Source organism: Tinamus guttatus, unplaced genomic scaffold (assembly GCF_059628265.1).
Source record: "Tinamus guttatus ecotype Peru unplaced genomic scaffold, ASM5962826v1 Tinamus_guttatus_pri_ptg000027l, whole genome shotgun sequence".
In the NCBI taxonomy this organism is placed as follows: Eukaryota; Metazoa; Chordata; class Aves; order Tinamiformes; family Tinamidae; genus Tinamus; species Tinamus guttatus.
In genome coordinates, this window is record NW_028288561.1 from 782,313 (window position 1) to 798,516 (window position 16,204).

The 16,204-nt window shown below is 53.3% G+C and overlaps 1 protein-coding gene across 1 annotated transcript; it reads right to left on the bottom strand.

The window, feature by feature from the left end:
• Window positions 1-561: 561 nt before the first annotated feature.
• RBM38 (RNA binding motif protein 38) lies at window positions 562-15,041 on the bottom strand. The gene is made up of 4 exons (XM_010227721.2): window positions 14,854-15,041; window positions 14,352-14,475; window positions 13,716-13,770; window positions 562-1,972 (listed from the first exon to the last, which is right to left on the bottom strand). The coding sequence occupies exons 1-4, from the start codon at window positions 15,019-15,021 to the stop codon at window positions 1,672-1,674; spliced, it is 648 nt and encodes a 215-aa protein (XP_010226023.2). The 5' UTR covers window positions 15,022-15,041; the 3' UTR covers window positions 562-1,671.
• Between the last annotated feature and the right edge of the window lie 1,163 nt (window positions 15,042-16,204).

Here is a 16,204-nt window from a genome sequence, read left to right on the forward strand (position 1 = left end):
TTCTGCAGTAATTGATGGAAAACCCAAGGCAAGATACAAAATAATAAAAACCCTTTGATGCTTTTGTAGACATGAATTAGATAACTAACACATTTAAAGAGAATCCTTTTATTTACTTTTAAAAACACATATTTGAATTTGCAATTTGAAGTTTGCCCTGCCAGAGCACAGGGGCCCTCAGACACCCAGCCCTTAACCGAGACAGCACTTTGGTATACCACGGACTTCTGGATGGATTCAATATTGAGAAAAAAATACTTATTTTAAACAGTAACAAAAGCAAAGTGCCTGGGGTGGGGATTTTTTGGCAAAATCCTGAGAATTCTGGGCGAGATCCCGCTGGCACCCGCTGTCTCACAGCCTGGAGCGTCAGTGCTGCCCCGCGGGGACAACGCGGCTCCCGGCACCCCAGGCAGGCGCTGCCCGGGCTCCTCCGCGCGCCGCTCCACGGACAGAGCCCTGCTCCAGCCAAACCCCTCACACAGCCCGAGCGGCTCCGCTGGAGAGCCGGCCCTAACACACTCTAGCCAAGCAAACATGGTGTCGTACATTAGCGACTGATTTTACAAGTTAAAATATTTTATTGCTGTTCTTTGTAGAAATGCACTTAACTTACATTGTCTGTTCTCCTTCTTTATTTGGCTGTTGCAATATAAGCATAAAAAAGGTTTAATCTACCCATTTGTTCAATGACATAATACCTTTTCCTTTGCTTCACACTCCTGATAGTCTCCTAAGCTTTGCTGGCCAACAGCCTCAAAACTCTTTTACATAAATACTGTAAATGTCTCCATAGGTTGCAGCATTATAACAAAAGATCTACCGAAGTAGACAAAATGTTCGGTATTCTTGGTTGGTTTTTTTTTTTGCATTTTAAAAATATACCTAAATTTGAGATAATCTTAACAGAGTAACAATTAAAATAAGAAAATAGTACAGTGCGTTGACTAAAGGAATATTCCGCTCTCCTCAAGCCAATATTCCCTTTTGTATGTTGAAGTGATTCAGCAATTACTTAGGAACTTTTACCTACATACAATAATTTAGTAAAATGAGAATTAAACAAGGCAGATACTTACTACTATTCTTCTGTCTGCAATTCACAGCTCATGCGAATAAAATCGCAATAAATATTTAAAAAATAGTTTCTTTTTCTTTTGTTTTTTTTCTGTAAGGCATCTCTGAGTATTACAAAGTTTTTGTACAACCAAAAAATAAGATTGCTTTTTTCCATGTTCTCCGAGTACCTCTGTACCTCAACAGTAAATAAGAGGATTGCAGGTTTGATGAGGAGGGATGGGCGGACAGGGCAGATAGGGGGTAGGGGCTGGAAAGAAGACCACGGGGGATGGAAGCAGACCGCAAAGTATGCAAGAATCCGTAGTTTTCCTGTAGAACATTGCAGTCACTTTAGGAACATCTTCGTGACAATATCTGTCCAGATTGAAAAAAAAAACTTACCAAAGTCCTTTCTCATGAGCACAGTCAGACTGCAAGGGTTTGGGCTTGCCCTTAACACTATAAATAGCTTAGGTATTGATACGCACCTAAATAGAGAGGTCAAAAGAGGGTTTTTTTTTTCTCTCCTGTTCCTGTTGTACTTTTCCTCCTTTTGCCGTCACAGTCGCATCCTTCCCCGGCGGAGGACTGTCCTGTGCGCGCGGGCAGCGCTCACTGCATGCGGTCGGGCTGCAGCTGCTGCGGCTGGTACTGCACGAAGGCGGTGGCGGGCGCCGCGGGGTTGCTGGCCGTGAGCGGGGGCTGCACGGCGCCCGTGTAGCCGTATCCCACGAAGCCCGCGGCGGGAGAGGCAGCGTACGGGTACTGGTCGTAGGCAGCGGTGGTGTACTGCGAGTAGGCCTGGCTCGCCGTGGTGTAGTCGATGTAGGGAGACGTGATAGACTGCACGGGGGTAGGGATCACCACGCTGGGCTGGATGATAGCTTGAGGGTAAACATAGTGCGGCGTGAGCCTGCGGAGGCAAGGACAGCGAGTGAGCGAGGGCCCCAACGCAGCGGGGTGGCCGTGGAGGCGGCGGCGCTCAGCACTGCTGCCCTCCCGCGAGGGCTGCCGGCAGGGAGAGAAAACACCCCTGAACCCCAGGGTTAAAAGCAAGGCAGAGCACGGGCTGCAGGCCCTTCAGGACAGCTCCCAGGCCGGGGTCCTCTCCTTGGCGCTCCAGTGTGGTGCCTGCGCGTCTTCATCTCCCGCTGCCGGGCTGCTGGTCCCAAAACAACCCCCGGACAGCCACAACACACAACCCACCGCATCTCCTTGCGGTGTCTTTTCGGCCTGAGTACACCCTGTCTGTCCCGCTCAGCGCCGCCTCCTCCCTCTGCCTCATCCTTGATCAGTCAACGCTTCCCACACGAGCGTGGCCCAGCCACGCATCTCCCACTGCGCAAGTCCTCCTGGGTCCCCTCAGGAAAAAGCAACCCTCAAAGTCATGGAACGGGCCCTACAGCCGCTCCAAGGCCAGCCCTGTCCCCTACCTGTCCCCAGACACACGAGGAGCCTGGTGTGCGCGTCCCATCACGACAGCACGCGCCGAGGGACACCAGCATCTTCAGGGAATAACCATAGGCTTCCCAGCTGTTATCACTCGCTACACATTTTAAGCTGGTGTTTCCATAACACTGGATGTTTAGGGCAATGCTACAGCGTGTTTGTTGTAAAACACGAGATATTAATTCTGGTTTTCTCCCCCCCGCCAGTAATATTCCTCAGCGGCTCCTGTGTCAACAGCCCCCAGGCAGGCGGCACTCGGCGGCCGCTCGCAAGGCCGCTGCCCTTCTGCAGCGACGTGAACGTGTCTGGTGTGGCAGAGAGCACGGGGACACCGCGGGACCGCAGCTCCCTGCGCGCAGGGATCGAACACCCCTCCCTGGGATCGGCCCTCCGCTTCCCTGCGCGCCCACGAGCCTTGGGAACCGGGATTTACTGCCTTGCCCGGCCAGGCGGCCCCCGTTTCCTCGGCCCTTTCAACACAGGCCCTAAGGTGCTGCTTTCAGAAAGCCCGTCTGTGCCTGCCCTGAGGTTCCGCATGGAATTTCCTAACGCCACAGTCAATTAAAATCCATGCACTGAAAGATCCTGCAGATGATTAAGGCAGGATTGCCTGCTAATTTGCTAGAAACTGCTAATGAGGAGAAGAAAAGAAAAAAAAAAAGCAGCAGCAAAACAAGAAGTCTAGATATCTTCAGAGAGGCTACAAAAAGTCAGGCCTCCAACAAGGGCAAAAACTACACGAACGTTAAGTCTGCACACACAAAAGTGCAAACGGTATCTGCATGCACAGCTCTCGACAGCAGAGAACTCCACTGTGCCCAGGCTTGACAGATTTGGGGCTTGTTTAAGAAATGGCTGGTGACAGTCTGCACACCCCTACCAGCATGTGAGCACTGAAAAACCAGAGCCACGTGCACCAGAAATATGTGTGCTATGAAAAGGTCCCTTTGGCCAGCTGCTCGCTAAACTGCATAACGCAACAGCAGCAACCAAAATACCTCCTCAGGAGGGTCTCATTCCATCCCCACCCCAATCTATTTTGGTAATAAATATATAAATAACAACAACAAAAAAAACAAGATAAAACTTTGTAAAGAGTTTATGCAGATCCAAATATCGTTCAGATTTGTGTGTGGATTTGTGTGACAGCACATTTCCAACCATGACCACTTTTAAAAGCCTCCTACGGGCTTTTCACAAGGCACAGGCTCATGCGTGCCTAAGCTGCTTTTTAAAGCACAGCTCAGCTGCTCATGAAAAGGATATCTTGCCCACTCGTCCATCTGATCGCCAGAGTTAGAAACACGAGACGATTCCCTGGACAACTGAACAGGAGGATCAAGTGCTCTGCTGCTGCATGGAGACTCCTAATCAGGATCTGGAAAGTTCACTGGGTTTCCTACCTCCACCTGACCCTGGAGCTTGGCTGTCCTAGGCTTAGCCACTGCCTGTAACACGCTGGGATCTGTGTGGGTCTGCGGGCGTTATCGGGTGCTAGTTCCCTCCATCCAGCTGTTCTGGGTCTGTCTCCATTTGCTTTCCAGCCAGTGCCGGATGGTTTAACCCCATCTGCAAGTAGGAGCCAAAGAGAGAGGCTTCCTGCAAACAAGTGCGCATTTCAACAGAGCTGCCCTTCGTTTCCCCACTCGGATCCACACCGGGGTCTTTCTTAAGGCAGGTCTCACTACGACAGCACTACTGCTAATCCTTGCCCATCTCAGTAACTGCTGTCTTGGAAATCCAGATCCTCGGATAAATGGGGCTGCCTTGCAGCAGCCTCACATCAGCACCCAGGACAGCAAGAGGACACTGTGAGCATCAACTTCTCTGGATTAGAAGAGTATCCCCAAAGCCCAGAGTCATCCCAGGCTCAGGGCACAGAGAGGGGCCTCATGGCCCTTCATCCCCAAATACTCACTGCTCAACATCCCTGTTTGACTAACAAGAATAAAATGAAGTGCCAAGTTTGCTGCATCTTTCTGTGGTTTAGTTCTGATCTAAATTCAGACCGCCCTGGCTGAATCAGAGCATGAGGCTATGCGCAAGGCCAGACGTAGGAACTGCAATGTCTGACACACTGTCACCAGCCTGCAGCAGGACAAGCCTCTTCCGAAGAGCTGACCCCAATCCAAACCCAGAAGCTCCTCACGCTTCTTCACACAGTGTTTTTTTTTTATGTTGTTTCCATTTTGCTTAAATAATGCACAGCTACAGTACTGCCCTCCGAAGCTGTCAGTCGTGCAAAGGCTCCCCAGAGGCTCCGATGCAACTTTGAGAGGGCAAATGTGGTAGGAAGCGGCTGTCTGGCTGCGAGGAAGGGCCACGGGGGAGCGCGGAGCTCGCGCGGCGGCCCCAGGAAACGCCGCAGATTCCTCTTGCTTTTAACTACACAGCTCCTCCATCACAGCTCCCCAGGGTGCTCCAAGAGACAGCAAATCTGCAGCATCCTCAACCGCTTGCTTTCAGCAAGGAAAAATCACCTTCTCTTCAATACCACTTTGAATAAGCAACACTCTTAACTAAGCTTCTTGTACTCCCTTGCCAAAAATAAATCCCAACCCAAAACATATATAATAAATGCATGTCAAGCAGCATATTTTCTTGCACTGGGAAGTCACACTCTGCAACTCCACATTCTGCTTCTGTTTAAAAGGGTTTTAAACTCTTCTGGTTTGTGAGTTTTTAATAATTTAGCTAGGAATTTTAATCAGGATATTATGCAGTTTGGACTTCTGAATTAGCAGAACAGATGGCAACTCATTTATCAATCAAAACAAAGCATACAACCCAAGGTAAGGTCAGCTACACAGAAAACACGAAACCAGTGCAGTGCGATGAAGTTATCTGCTGGCTACATTCAGCCTCCACAGAAAAGTCCTGCCAGGTTTTCTCCAATATTTTTGAAGATCTTTCAAAGTAGGTTTTTCTTGTGTGTTCTGTCTTTTTTAAAAAAATTACACCGCTCTAATCTCAATTTCTGGAGCCAGTCATACCTGCGTTTTAAGAGGCCTTTCCCTCCTACCTGCAGTTGCCTCCATTTCTCACCACGGTCTCTGCAAGCCAGAAGAGAACTTCATCCAGGACACACGGCGTGATTATAAAACATCAACCAAGCGCTCAGCAATCACCACCACACACCAAAGTCACCCCGCGAGCAGCAGACACGGGAGATGCTCATGGCATTACGATTAATCACTGGCAAAGGCCACAGATGCAAGGAGCTGGTCAAACCTAAGCCTAGAGGCAGCGGCGCCCGCGGGAGGCGCTCGGGAGGGCAGCGACGCGGCGCGCGGCGCTAACCCGCACTCCTAAGCACGCGGCACGGCGCCACGCCGGCCCTGGCAGCCAAAAGACACAGAACAAAAAGACACGGGTACAGAGCGGCTGGCAGAGGAGAGGCGGCCTCGGGGGCTGCTTTGACTGCGCAAAATAATAATAATGGAGCCAAAGCAGCCCGTTTTCAGCACGGCGCTCGGACGCTCGGTGAGGCTCGCGGCGGCCTCACCACGAGGTGCAGGCTCTCGAGGAGAACTCGGGCCATTCGCAGGCAGCCCCTGCCCGGCTGCGGGTCCAGGTCTTCGCGTGGCACCGCAGGGCTGCAGGACCCAGTGCTGCAGGTGCGGGGGGCTGGCAGGCAGCTGCATCCCGGGGGGCAGCCAGGAGCAAGGACAAATGTCAGGTGGCCAAGTGTCCCACAGCCCTTCCCCAACAGCAGGGACGAGGAAGGAGCTTGAGGCACTTGCCCCGTGCTTGGCACTAGCAGCTCTCGCTCCAAGAACGCTCCTCTCAGAGGCACTTTATACATCTGGGTATCTGAGCTGAGGTTTACACAGGGGGGCATTTGGGCTGCACTTGCTGGTCCCTCCAGTCCCCCCCGTCACACAGAAATTCCTGTGCTGGGGCCCTGGGTAACTCCTGCACATGATGGGGTCTGGGAAACCGGCGGGAGGCAGGAGATCCCCATCCCTCAAGCTCTCCGGACACCTCCGCGATCATTTCTGCTGTTTCTGAAGTGGGAAACAACAGCTTCCCTTGCTGTAATCCTGTCGTGGGTGACAGGGAATCTCACAATACCTGGAAAATGGGAAGGGGGAAGCAGTGCATGGGCCTGCAAAGAGCACAGGGAGGCACCAACCTGCCCACTGTGCCATGGCAGAGCGCAGGGGGCTCTTGGCAACACCAGAGATCAGCGCTCCAGGGCCACCACCATGACCAGCCTCCCAATTTATCAGAGAATAAAGCAGCAGAGCCCTTCGTGTTTGCCAGGGACAGCACAAACTCCGGCATTCAACCCTGGGTATTTGGCCTCCATTGCCACTTACATATGTTAACTGCTGCAGGGACACCCACACTGCCCCAAAATGCCATGGCAGCAGGGCTAACAGACTTGAGATGTATTTGCAAGTGGATTCATGAGTTTAATTGCCCCCGACAGCAGCTGCCAGGAGAACGGCACCACAGCCACACCGAGCACAGCAGCAGCTTCACGAAGCCTCGATCGTATCAGCATTGCTGCAGTGCCACATTAGCGTTAAGTGGTGTTCAGTAACATCCTGCCGTAACGTACACCCTACGAACACAATTCCTGAAGGATGCTCCCAAGGCAGCAAGCATTCACCTCAGTGGGGCCACCTGGAAACTCTATGAACAAGCCTGGGGAGAGGAGGGGTCGTTTCCAGCCTTGGCAATGGGTATCTCAGGCCAAGTCACATCACCAGGCTGCCCAGGTGCGATGGGGAGAAATCCAAGTCCTCGTCCTCAAGTCCAAACACGACATGGAAGGACTGCAGCCCGCAGTAGAGGACATCTGCCAACAAGGACTTCTGTGTGGGGAGGTTGCATGGGGCTTGCTCACTACCAGTTTGGTGGAGACAGGACATTGCTTCTGCTCGCACCACTGCACAGTTCATGAGCATTTACTGCCATGGGCTGGGGTTGAACACGGACAATACAACCTTCCGAATCCTGCATTTCCCTATTAAAGCTGATTAAAGCATGCACTGAAATGTCGATGACGATGCATCATCAGCCAGCAACTTCAGGCAGCTGGAGACAAGATGTGGGTGAACTCCTCAGCTCCGGTGTGGCCACCATCAATGCCAGCCCGTTGCGCTTTGCTGTGAACACAACACAGCTAAACAAACACCCCCGTCCTCCTACGTGTTTGCCTGTCCTCTCCTCTTCCTTCTGTGGCCTTTGGGAAGATCTACACAGCAGCCTGGGCAGGTTCCCCACAGCTACTCGACCGGGTTTCCTGCTTCCCTGTTGGGATGAGGCCATCAATGCACTGGTGGCAACCACAAGGAACAACCTGCTGTAAAAAACTGTCCCAGCTATGAATCTGCACAAGAGAAAAAGTAAGCTTATAACTAGATTCAATGGCCAACTCTACTAGTTGTTGAGCCTGCCTTCACTACTGCTTGAGAAATATGAATACCATCGGAAAGTAAAAGAGCAATCCATGATTTCAATCTATTTTAAATTTGGCAGGAGAGAGAAAGTTTAGGGATGTGGAGGCACCGCAGCAGCTGAGAATCTGTCGCAGCCCAGCAATGCCATCACTTCAGCGTTAGAACATCTTGACTTCACGATGCAAAAAAGTAACTGCCTGTGGCAGAGGAAGGCACATCCCACGGGAACAAATAAAAATGCCACCTACACCTTCTCCCGGGAAGCAGCACGGGTGGGAGGAAGGGGCAAGGCAGAGATGAGCTCACATCCTCGCACAAGGCTCCCGTCCTCCCCATCCTGGCCGAGGGGCTGGGAGCAGCGCGCAGAGCTCCGGGCTCGCGCACCCACCGCTGCATCCGCTGCACCCATCGCCTCCCCTCCCAAGGGAAAGGGAGGAAAAAGGCCCCATGCAAAGACATGCTGGGCCAGACCAAGAACAGTGCTGGAGGAGCAGGCTGAAAAGCACTCAGGTAGCGAAGCTGAGATAACATCTGCCTGAAACAAGAGCCATCTGGCACCAAGGAAGCAGCAGCATGGAAGTTATCCACAACTGGAGGAAAAAGCCCTCCCCTTTCCATTTATCAGCACAACAACAGAAATGAATGGACAGAAAAACAGACTGCATCCTACACCAGTATTACAGGAATTTCAGACTGAATCCTTCAGTCTCGGTGCGAGAACCTCAGCGTATGAAACTCCCACTGTTGATACAGGAGGAGAACTGGAGGCCTACAGAGATCAACCCGGGAAGCCCCAGGAATGCTGCCTTTAATTAAGCTTTCCAGTTTTCTGGAAAGGCTGCAGAAATAGTTTTATCTTTCAAGTCTGCTCATATACCTGAGAAGCTTTGATACTATGCACATATTGACTATTTTCAATTTGCTTCATTATTTGAAACTAGATTTCTTTACATGTGCTCCCTTCCACTGATTTTAACCAAAATTATCACTATATTTATCAAAAACTTTCTAGTGTATGAAGTGTTTTAAGGTAGACAGCTTTAAATATGTCAAAAGCAATGACATATCTATATGTAATCGAAAATACGTTGATGAAACGGGTAATTTGTTAGCCTAGAAAGAAGCGCCATTCAAGAACTCAGCGAGCTCTGCGTCTTCCCCGTGTCTCCCGATGGTCACACAGGCCGCTGCGGCCTCCGGAGCTGGTGGCAGCTCAGCAGGACGGGTGGCAAGGGGGACAGCGCAGGGGCAGCCACGGCATTCCCAGAATGAGGAATGGGACACTCAGGTTTAACTCTGGGGTCCAAGACTTTTCATCTTTTGTGATCATAGAATATATTTAGCTCTGGTATGTGGCTTGCTCCCATCTGTGGGGCACATGGCCCTTCATCTAAGTCATATTTAGAAGTGACCCGGTGTCCTTGCTACTAAATTATCAGCGCAACAACTGTCTGGTTCCCTTGCTGGTGTCCCCAGCTCCGGGGCGGGCTGGTCAGAGCTCTACTTGCCATTTGAATTACTCAGGAGGAGTTTAATACTACACAGTTACGAACCAGTATGCGAGCAGCTATGCAAAAAAAGAAGAGGAGATGGAGTGCAAGCAGGACTGCTCTGAAACCTCAGACACGTGCACACATCTGCCACAGTGGGATTAAAGTGGCACCAGACCAAAATAGGAGAATTTTACATCTGCTGCTCCCCAGTGCAACGAGGGCAGAGAACTTGGGTCTCTGCTGCTACCGCGGCTGCTCTCGCCCTGGTGAGGACCAGGGGCGAAGGCCCCCAAGGCGAGGACAGTGTGACCGGGGCCACGCGTTACAGACGGAGCTCCCGCAGGCTCGGCCTGACGCCCTCCTGTCTCCTGACTCCGCTGGAATGGCACACAGCTTCATTAATCAAGGGGCTGGCCCCCGCCAAGGGGCCGACCGTTTATATAGTTAACATCTACAACGCTGGTGTGTCAGGCTGTGCTCCTCCTTTGCATGGTCCTGTGGATGCAAACAAGACGCAGGGCAACAGTTAACCGTGCCCAAAACAACGGCACTGAGCCCCTGAGTTCAATTCCAGCATTTGCCACCTTAAAAGAGATGTCTAAAGAACTGCAGAGACAAGATCTGCTCCCGAGTGCACATCCTTAGAAAGGGGCCCTTTCAAGCGTGTGGTCTGCACAGCAGCCACCGTGCCCAAGAACCAGCGGCTGAAGCCACTGGGAAGAGGGATTCGAACGTGTCCCTCGGCGTCCCCCAGCCGCCCTCCACGCTGCCGGCACGTGACAAACGGCAGGTGCCGGGCGGGCTCCCCCGGGGCGCCGCGCTCCTGCCGCCCCGCGAAGCCGGAGCACGGCGGGCGCCGCGACGGGGGCTCAGCGGAGCGAGGACGGCGCGCGCCGCTTCGCGAGCGTAACCGCAGAAAAGATGAAAGTTGATTTCTTTTTATTTTTAACCCGGTAGAGAGGTTTTAAGGATAAACAGCTGCGATGGGGCGGGGGGGCTGCCGCAAAGGGGGACTTTCTTCACTCCGTAGCTGCCGCGGCAGCAAATGCACCAGCTTTCATACTCGGATTTAGCTGCTGCCGAGGCTGAGACCAGCCTGCAGCAGAACAGACTGGCCCAGAGCCACCAGGCTTCATGGCTCCTCATCACCCCTCACCTGATCAACCCAGTGACAAACACACTGCTACTGCACTGCTTGGTGACACTTCACACCCTGCGTACCGAAATCAGCCGCTACGCGAGCACGGGGCAGGGGGACGCGGCAGCAGCCAGCGCGTGCCCACCGAGAGGGCCGGCTCCCGCGCAGGAGCGCGTCCGGCGCCTCCCAGGGCTCAGGAACCTACTCGGCCGCTGCTAGATGCCCCACAGCAATAGGAACGTGCGTGCCCAGAGCCAGCGGAGCCGGGAGCAGGGATTCCCCAGCGTGGGCTTGTGCCCATCCAGCGCCCGTAGGAAAGGGGCAGGGGACTGCAAAGCAGCCCTGCCGCATCTCCACGTCACCCCGGTCCACGTGGCTGCGCTAGGAGCTTCACCGAGGTCTTGTGCATCTCCCAGGGCTTCCTACAGGGACACTGATGAACCTGAGAGCACTTCCCTGTCCCGCGCGACCATGGAAGCGCAACCCCACGCTGGCAGGAACCGGGGACAAGAGCAGCAACGCTCCGAGCTGCCGCCCGGCACGGCCCAGCCCGCTGGCTAAGCCTCAGGAGCTGCATCTCCGAGCGGCCCGGCCACACGCATCCTTTCCCTTGCATTACTATTAACATCGCCGCTTACGACAAGCTGGAGACTACTTTTAGGGGGAGAACTGCTTTTAAAGCCAGGCTGCAGACACGGTGCTGTCTGCAGAGCACGTGCACCCCTGCCAGGGCAGGGAGGAAGGAGGGGCCCTTTACGGTTTCTCTTTCTGTTCCGCATACCCCAGACAATATTTACAGCTGCCTTTGGGACTCTGGCACTGGAGGGAAGCCTTAGGTTTATAAATAATCTTCACTGATATTTAGGTGATTTTCATAGTTTCCATTCATTTCAAGTTTCACGCAATCCTCTATTTTTGCAGCTTGATTGCTTGAGTGCAATTGGGTTGCTCTTATTCAACTGTCTGGCAGTTGACAAATTGTTCATCCACTTCTTCCTTGCCAAGTCCAGTTCATGCACCTGGTACCCGTGTCCCATGATAACAGTCCTCTAGAAGGCCGGGACACAAACACTTGCAGAGAAAGGAACTGCAGGGGAGAGACCCTTGCGATGCCTCCCACTAAGAGCAAAGCAGACGAATCCCAGAGTTTAATTTGGGAAAGGTTAGGATCCACTCCACAGGCAACAACAAGCTGATCAAGCTTCCAGAGCAAGACAAATAATGAAAAAAAAAATTCCTCCTCTATCCTCCAGTCCCAGACAGCCCAGGAAATGGTGGGCATGAGGGAAGGCGAGAGCAGAGCGTGGCAGGCTGCTCCTCTGCTGATGGGACTGCAGAGACGACGTGCAGCAGCAGCCGAGCCCCCCCGAGCACCCAGCGCACCCTCGCCGTGCTGCTCAGGCAAAGGGCTCCGTGTTCTGCCAAACCCACTTTTCCAGTGATTCTGCTCCAGCAGCGATTGAATGCAATGACATTCTTGTTTACCGATGCTTGCAAATAATGATATATAATCCCCTCCCCTCCAGCCTCCTGATTCCTGTCTCTTGGCAACTGATAAATAATTTATAGTGCTCTACTGTATGTGCTAACTGCCGCTCTGCTGGTTTAATGATGAAACCAATGCCTAAGAACTGGAACAGTAACTGTCTAGATCACAGGGAACACGTAGTCAGTTGATCCCACACTCCTCTGTACACGAAACTAAAAGCAAACTGCTTAAAAAGAGAAACAACTTTTATTTTCCACAGCAGCAAAGCTGAAACTGCCGTGCAGGAAAGGCACAGGCAGGAGCAGCCAGTATCTGCACGGGGAACAGGCACCAGCTAAGGCTGCTGCCAACACGAGTTTAAACGCTTCGCTCTTTCCTGGTGCTGCGGTCGGAAAACCTCACAACTGCTGCTCCTGTGATGAGCGTCCCCCGTGCACGGCCGTGCGCCCCGGGGTCCCCGTGCCCGAGGTGCCGCTGCCGCCCGGCCCGGGGCCGCCCGCGCCGCCGGCCCTCGCGCCCCCCGCGGCCCTCGCTGCACGGGGGAGGCTCCGCGGGTCCCGCCAACGAGCGGAGCCGCTCGCGAAAACCAGCGTGTTTGAACCGTACACAGGACACACGCACTGGGTGTGCACTATTGTGGCAACAGAGCCTCTTACATCCATAAACTCATTGGAATGAGATTACCCAGGCAGTTGGCAACTGCAAGCGTGAGGGCAGAGGAGTGAAAGTTTCTGTTTTCTTGTTAGTTTTTTTTTCTTTAAGCTATGAACTGAGAACAGGGAAGGAATGAAATATTTCTGTTGACAAAGGCCCAAAATCCCATCTATTTATATTAGAGAGCCACACAAAAACCACAACAGAGCAGTGCTCAAAAGCTTTTTAAAAAATGCACCTACTTTCTTAATGCTCTTAGAAAATAATAATAAAACCTCCCTATCAATATTCGCTTTCTGAAATGGTGTAAAAAAAGAACTGCATCAATCATTAAACAGTTAAATGAAGGCAGTATGACAGTCACTATTGTTCCCCTGAAGCACACTTGTCTTCTCCCGAGCAGCTGCCAGATCCTATTAGATGTATAAAAAGAGGACTTTTCTAACTGAGTAGGGATGGTATAAGCTATTGAAAACAGCAGACAAAAGCCCACTTTTGCAGACTATTCAAGCCCTGTATAACATCTGTCCAAAATCAATTTTTGACCTAATGTTACTTTCATTAAGTGAAAGACTGCTTCCAATGCAGCTTGTTTTCTAGAACAAAACTATACCCTAAGCACTACTACGTGGGAAATGGCAGAGAGGAAGCAGAATATCTTATTCAAGAAACATGAGAACAGTATTTGCTTAATTGTTTTGACACCTTAAGTCCTACAATAGGGAACATATTTTCCATTTAGATTTTTCCAAATTCTTGAAGCTGGCAAAGAGGCAAGCAATGTATTAGGTTTATTATGATTAAGATTTACTGAGGATAAAGGAGGATCTTTGGGAATTATACAAAAGTTTACAAATACACAGGTCTTCTTAAATCTTCACAAGAAATAAAGCACTCCGGGCATTAATGGCAGCTGCTGAAACTGTCCATTCCTTATGGCTTTTCTCATACATTTTAAATAATGAGGAAGTTGATTTATGAACTCGATTTCAAACTGACTGTTAAGAAACATTTTCACTTACCCAAAGGGTCTCTGAATAAAAGCTGGATGTAGCTGCTGCACACCTATGGTAAAACCTAGAAAAGTGATCAGAAAACTATTGTTAAAGAGAGGAAGATCGTAGCATGCAGCTTTTAATACATGCACTCAGCTACAGCTCAGACGGCATGTGCATGGCAGAGGAAATGCATGCATGTGTGCAAATGCAGAAGCAAGTTGATTTTAATATGCATATGAGATACGCACAAAGACCAGATGGGAATTCAGACTACAGAACAGGGCTAAAACTGTTATCAAAACAGATAGGGGAGTGTAACGCCTCATTTTGCATACGGTGGTCACTCAACTAAAGGGCAGAATGATTAAATGCACGTTAGCATTAATTCCAATGTAACAAAAGGGAAGCACAGGAGAACAGATCAGCTATTGTAGAAGCTGGTTTTAACTCCGTTATAGGAATTTGGGCACATAATCCCAGTGTAACAGGTACGAGCGAGGAGACACGGAAACAAGGTAACCGGACCACAGTGTTCCATGCGTGGCAAGCGGAACAGTGTGGGATGAGCACGGATCAGCAGATGAACCCCGCTCAGTAACTCGCTTCCTTGTCCTGCGAGTTATTCTAATGGGGAGAGCCGGGATCGCCGGGATGCCTCACCAGTTTGAATACTCCGTGGTTTTGCTCCCAAATACGCCAGGTTCACATTCGCTTTCCTGCCATCGATGATGGGGTTGGGGTCTTTGCATGCCCGTTCAGCAGCGGCTCGGTCCGCCATGGTCACCTGGAATGAGGCACAGCCCTGTTTGTAGCAATTGCTCTTCCCAGAAACGGAAAAAAAAAAAAAAAAAAAAAAAACACACGGGAAAAGGGGAGTTCATTTATTGTTTTATTTGGAAGCAGGGGCTACTCGCAGCTTCCTTGCAAAGATGGGAAGGGTCCCAAAGGCTCGACAAAAATAGGGGACCCCCCCCCCACAGAGTTGTTCTAAGAGGTTTGCACCGGGCATTCTTCCCTCGCTTCCCACCTCGCTTTGTTTATTGCGTTTAGGGGCAGTTTTGGCTGTTTCTGGACAGCCTGCGCGGGGCTGCTCCCCTGGGTCGCCGCGGGGGTCCCCGCGCCGCCCGCGCCGCCGCCCTTTGTCCCCGCGCCGGGCACTCACAAAACCATATCCGCGGGATTTGCCCGTCTGCCGGTCCGTGATCACCACGGCCTCCTCGATGTCGCCGAACACCTCGAAGTACTTCCTGAGGGAGGAGTCCGTGGTGTGGTAGGGCAGCCCCCCGACGAAGATCTTGGTGAACGTGGTGTCCTTCTGCACCGTGTGCATGGTGCCCGCATCCACCCGCGGCGGGGCCGGCGCCTCCCGCGCTGTGGGGGCGGCGGGGCCGCTGTGGGGGCGGCGGGGCCGCTACGGGGGCGCCATGGCGGCTCCTCGCGGGCAGCGCGGGCGGCGGCGCCGCGGCCGCCCCTCCCGCCGGTGCCGCTCAAGTAGCGGCGCCCGCCGCGGCGCCGCCGCCTTTGTAGGGCCGCGCCCGCCCGCCCGGCCCGCCCCGCCCGGCCCGGCCCGCCCCGCGCAGGGGCGCTCGGGGCGCGTAGTCCGGGCCCGCCGCCGCCGCCGGGAGGCAGCGCCCGCAGCCCCGCGGGACCGGCGGGACCGGCGCGCAGCGAGGCGGCCCCGAGCCCCGAGGCACCGCGACCCCCGCGGGCGGCACCGGGAGCCCCTTCCCCTGCGAGCACCGGGACCCCCGCGGGCACCGGGAGCCCCTTCCCCTGTGGGCACCTGGACCCCTGCAGACATTGGGGTCCGTGAGGCACTGGGAGCCCCTTCCCCTCTGGGCACCGGTGTCCCTGCGAGCACTGGGACCCCCGCGGGCACCGGGAGCCCCTTCCCCTGCGGGCACCAGGACCCCTGAGGCACTGGGGTCTCTGCAGGCACTGGGAGCCCCTTCCCCTGCAGGCGCTGGGGTTGCTGCAGGCACCAGGACCCCTGCAGGCACCGGGGTCACTGCGGGCGCTGGGGTGGATCCCTGCGGGTATCGGGATCCCCCTGTGTTTGCGGGCACCAGCACCTATGGTTTATGACTCTCCAGGTCATGGAGAACCTGAATGAAAAGTGATTTTGATCTGCCCCCATTTCTCCTGTAGGCAGCAGGATCCCCCTCTCTTGCAGGAACCGGGGATTCCCCTTCACTCGTGGGCACCAGGTCCCCTGTAGGCACCAGGATCCATTTCCTTGCAAGCACAGGCTCCCCTTTCCCTGCAGGTATTGGGGACCCCCCCACCCCATTCCCCGCAGGCTGCGGGCAGCAGGACCCCTGGAAGGCACCAAGATCCCTATGGGCACTGTGACCCCTCTCCCTGCAGGCATTGGGATCCCCCCAGCCCAAGCTCACCCCTCCCAGGCCCTCCATAGCCCCGTGGGGACAGTGTCCCCCCTGGCCAGGCCCCCAGGCAGCCCCAGCTTGGCCCAGGATTGAGTCCCCAGGCCTGGGAGCAGCATCCACAACCCT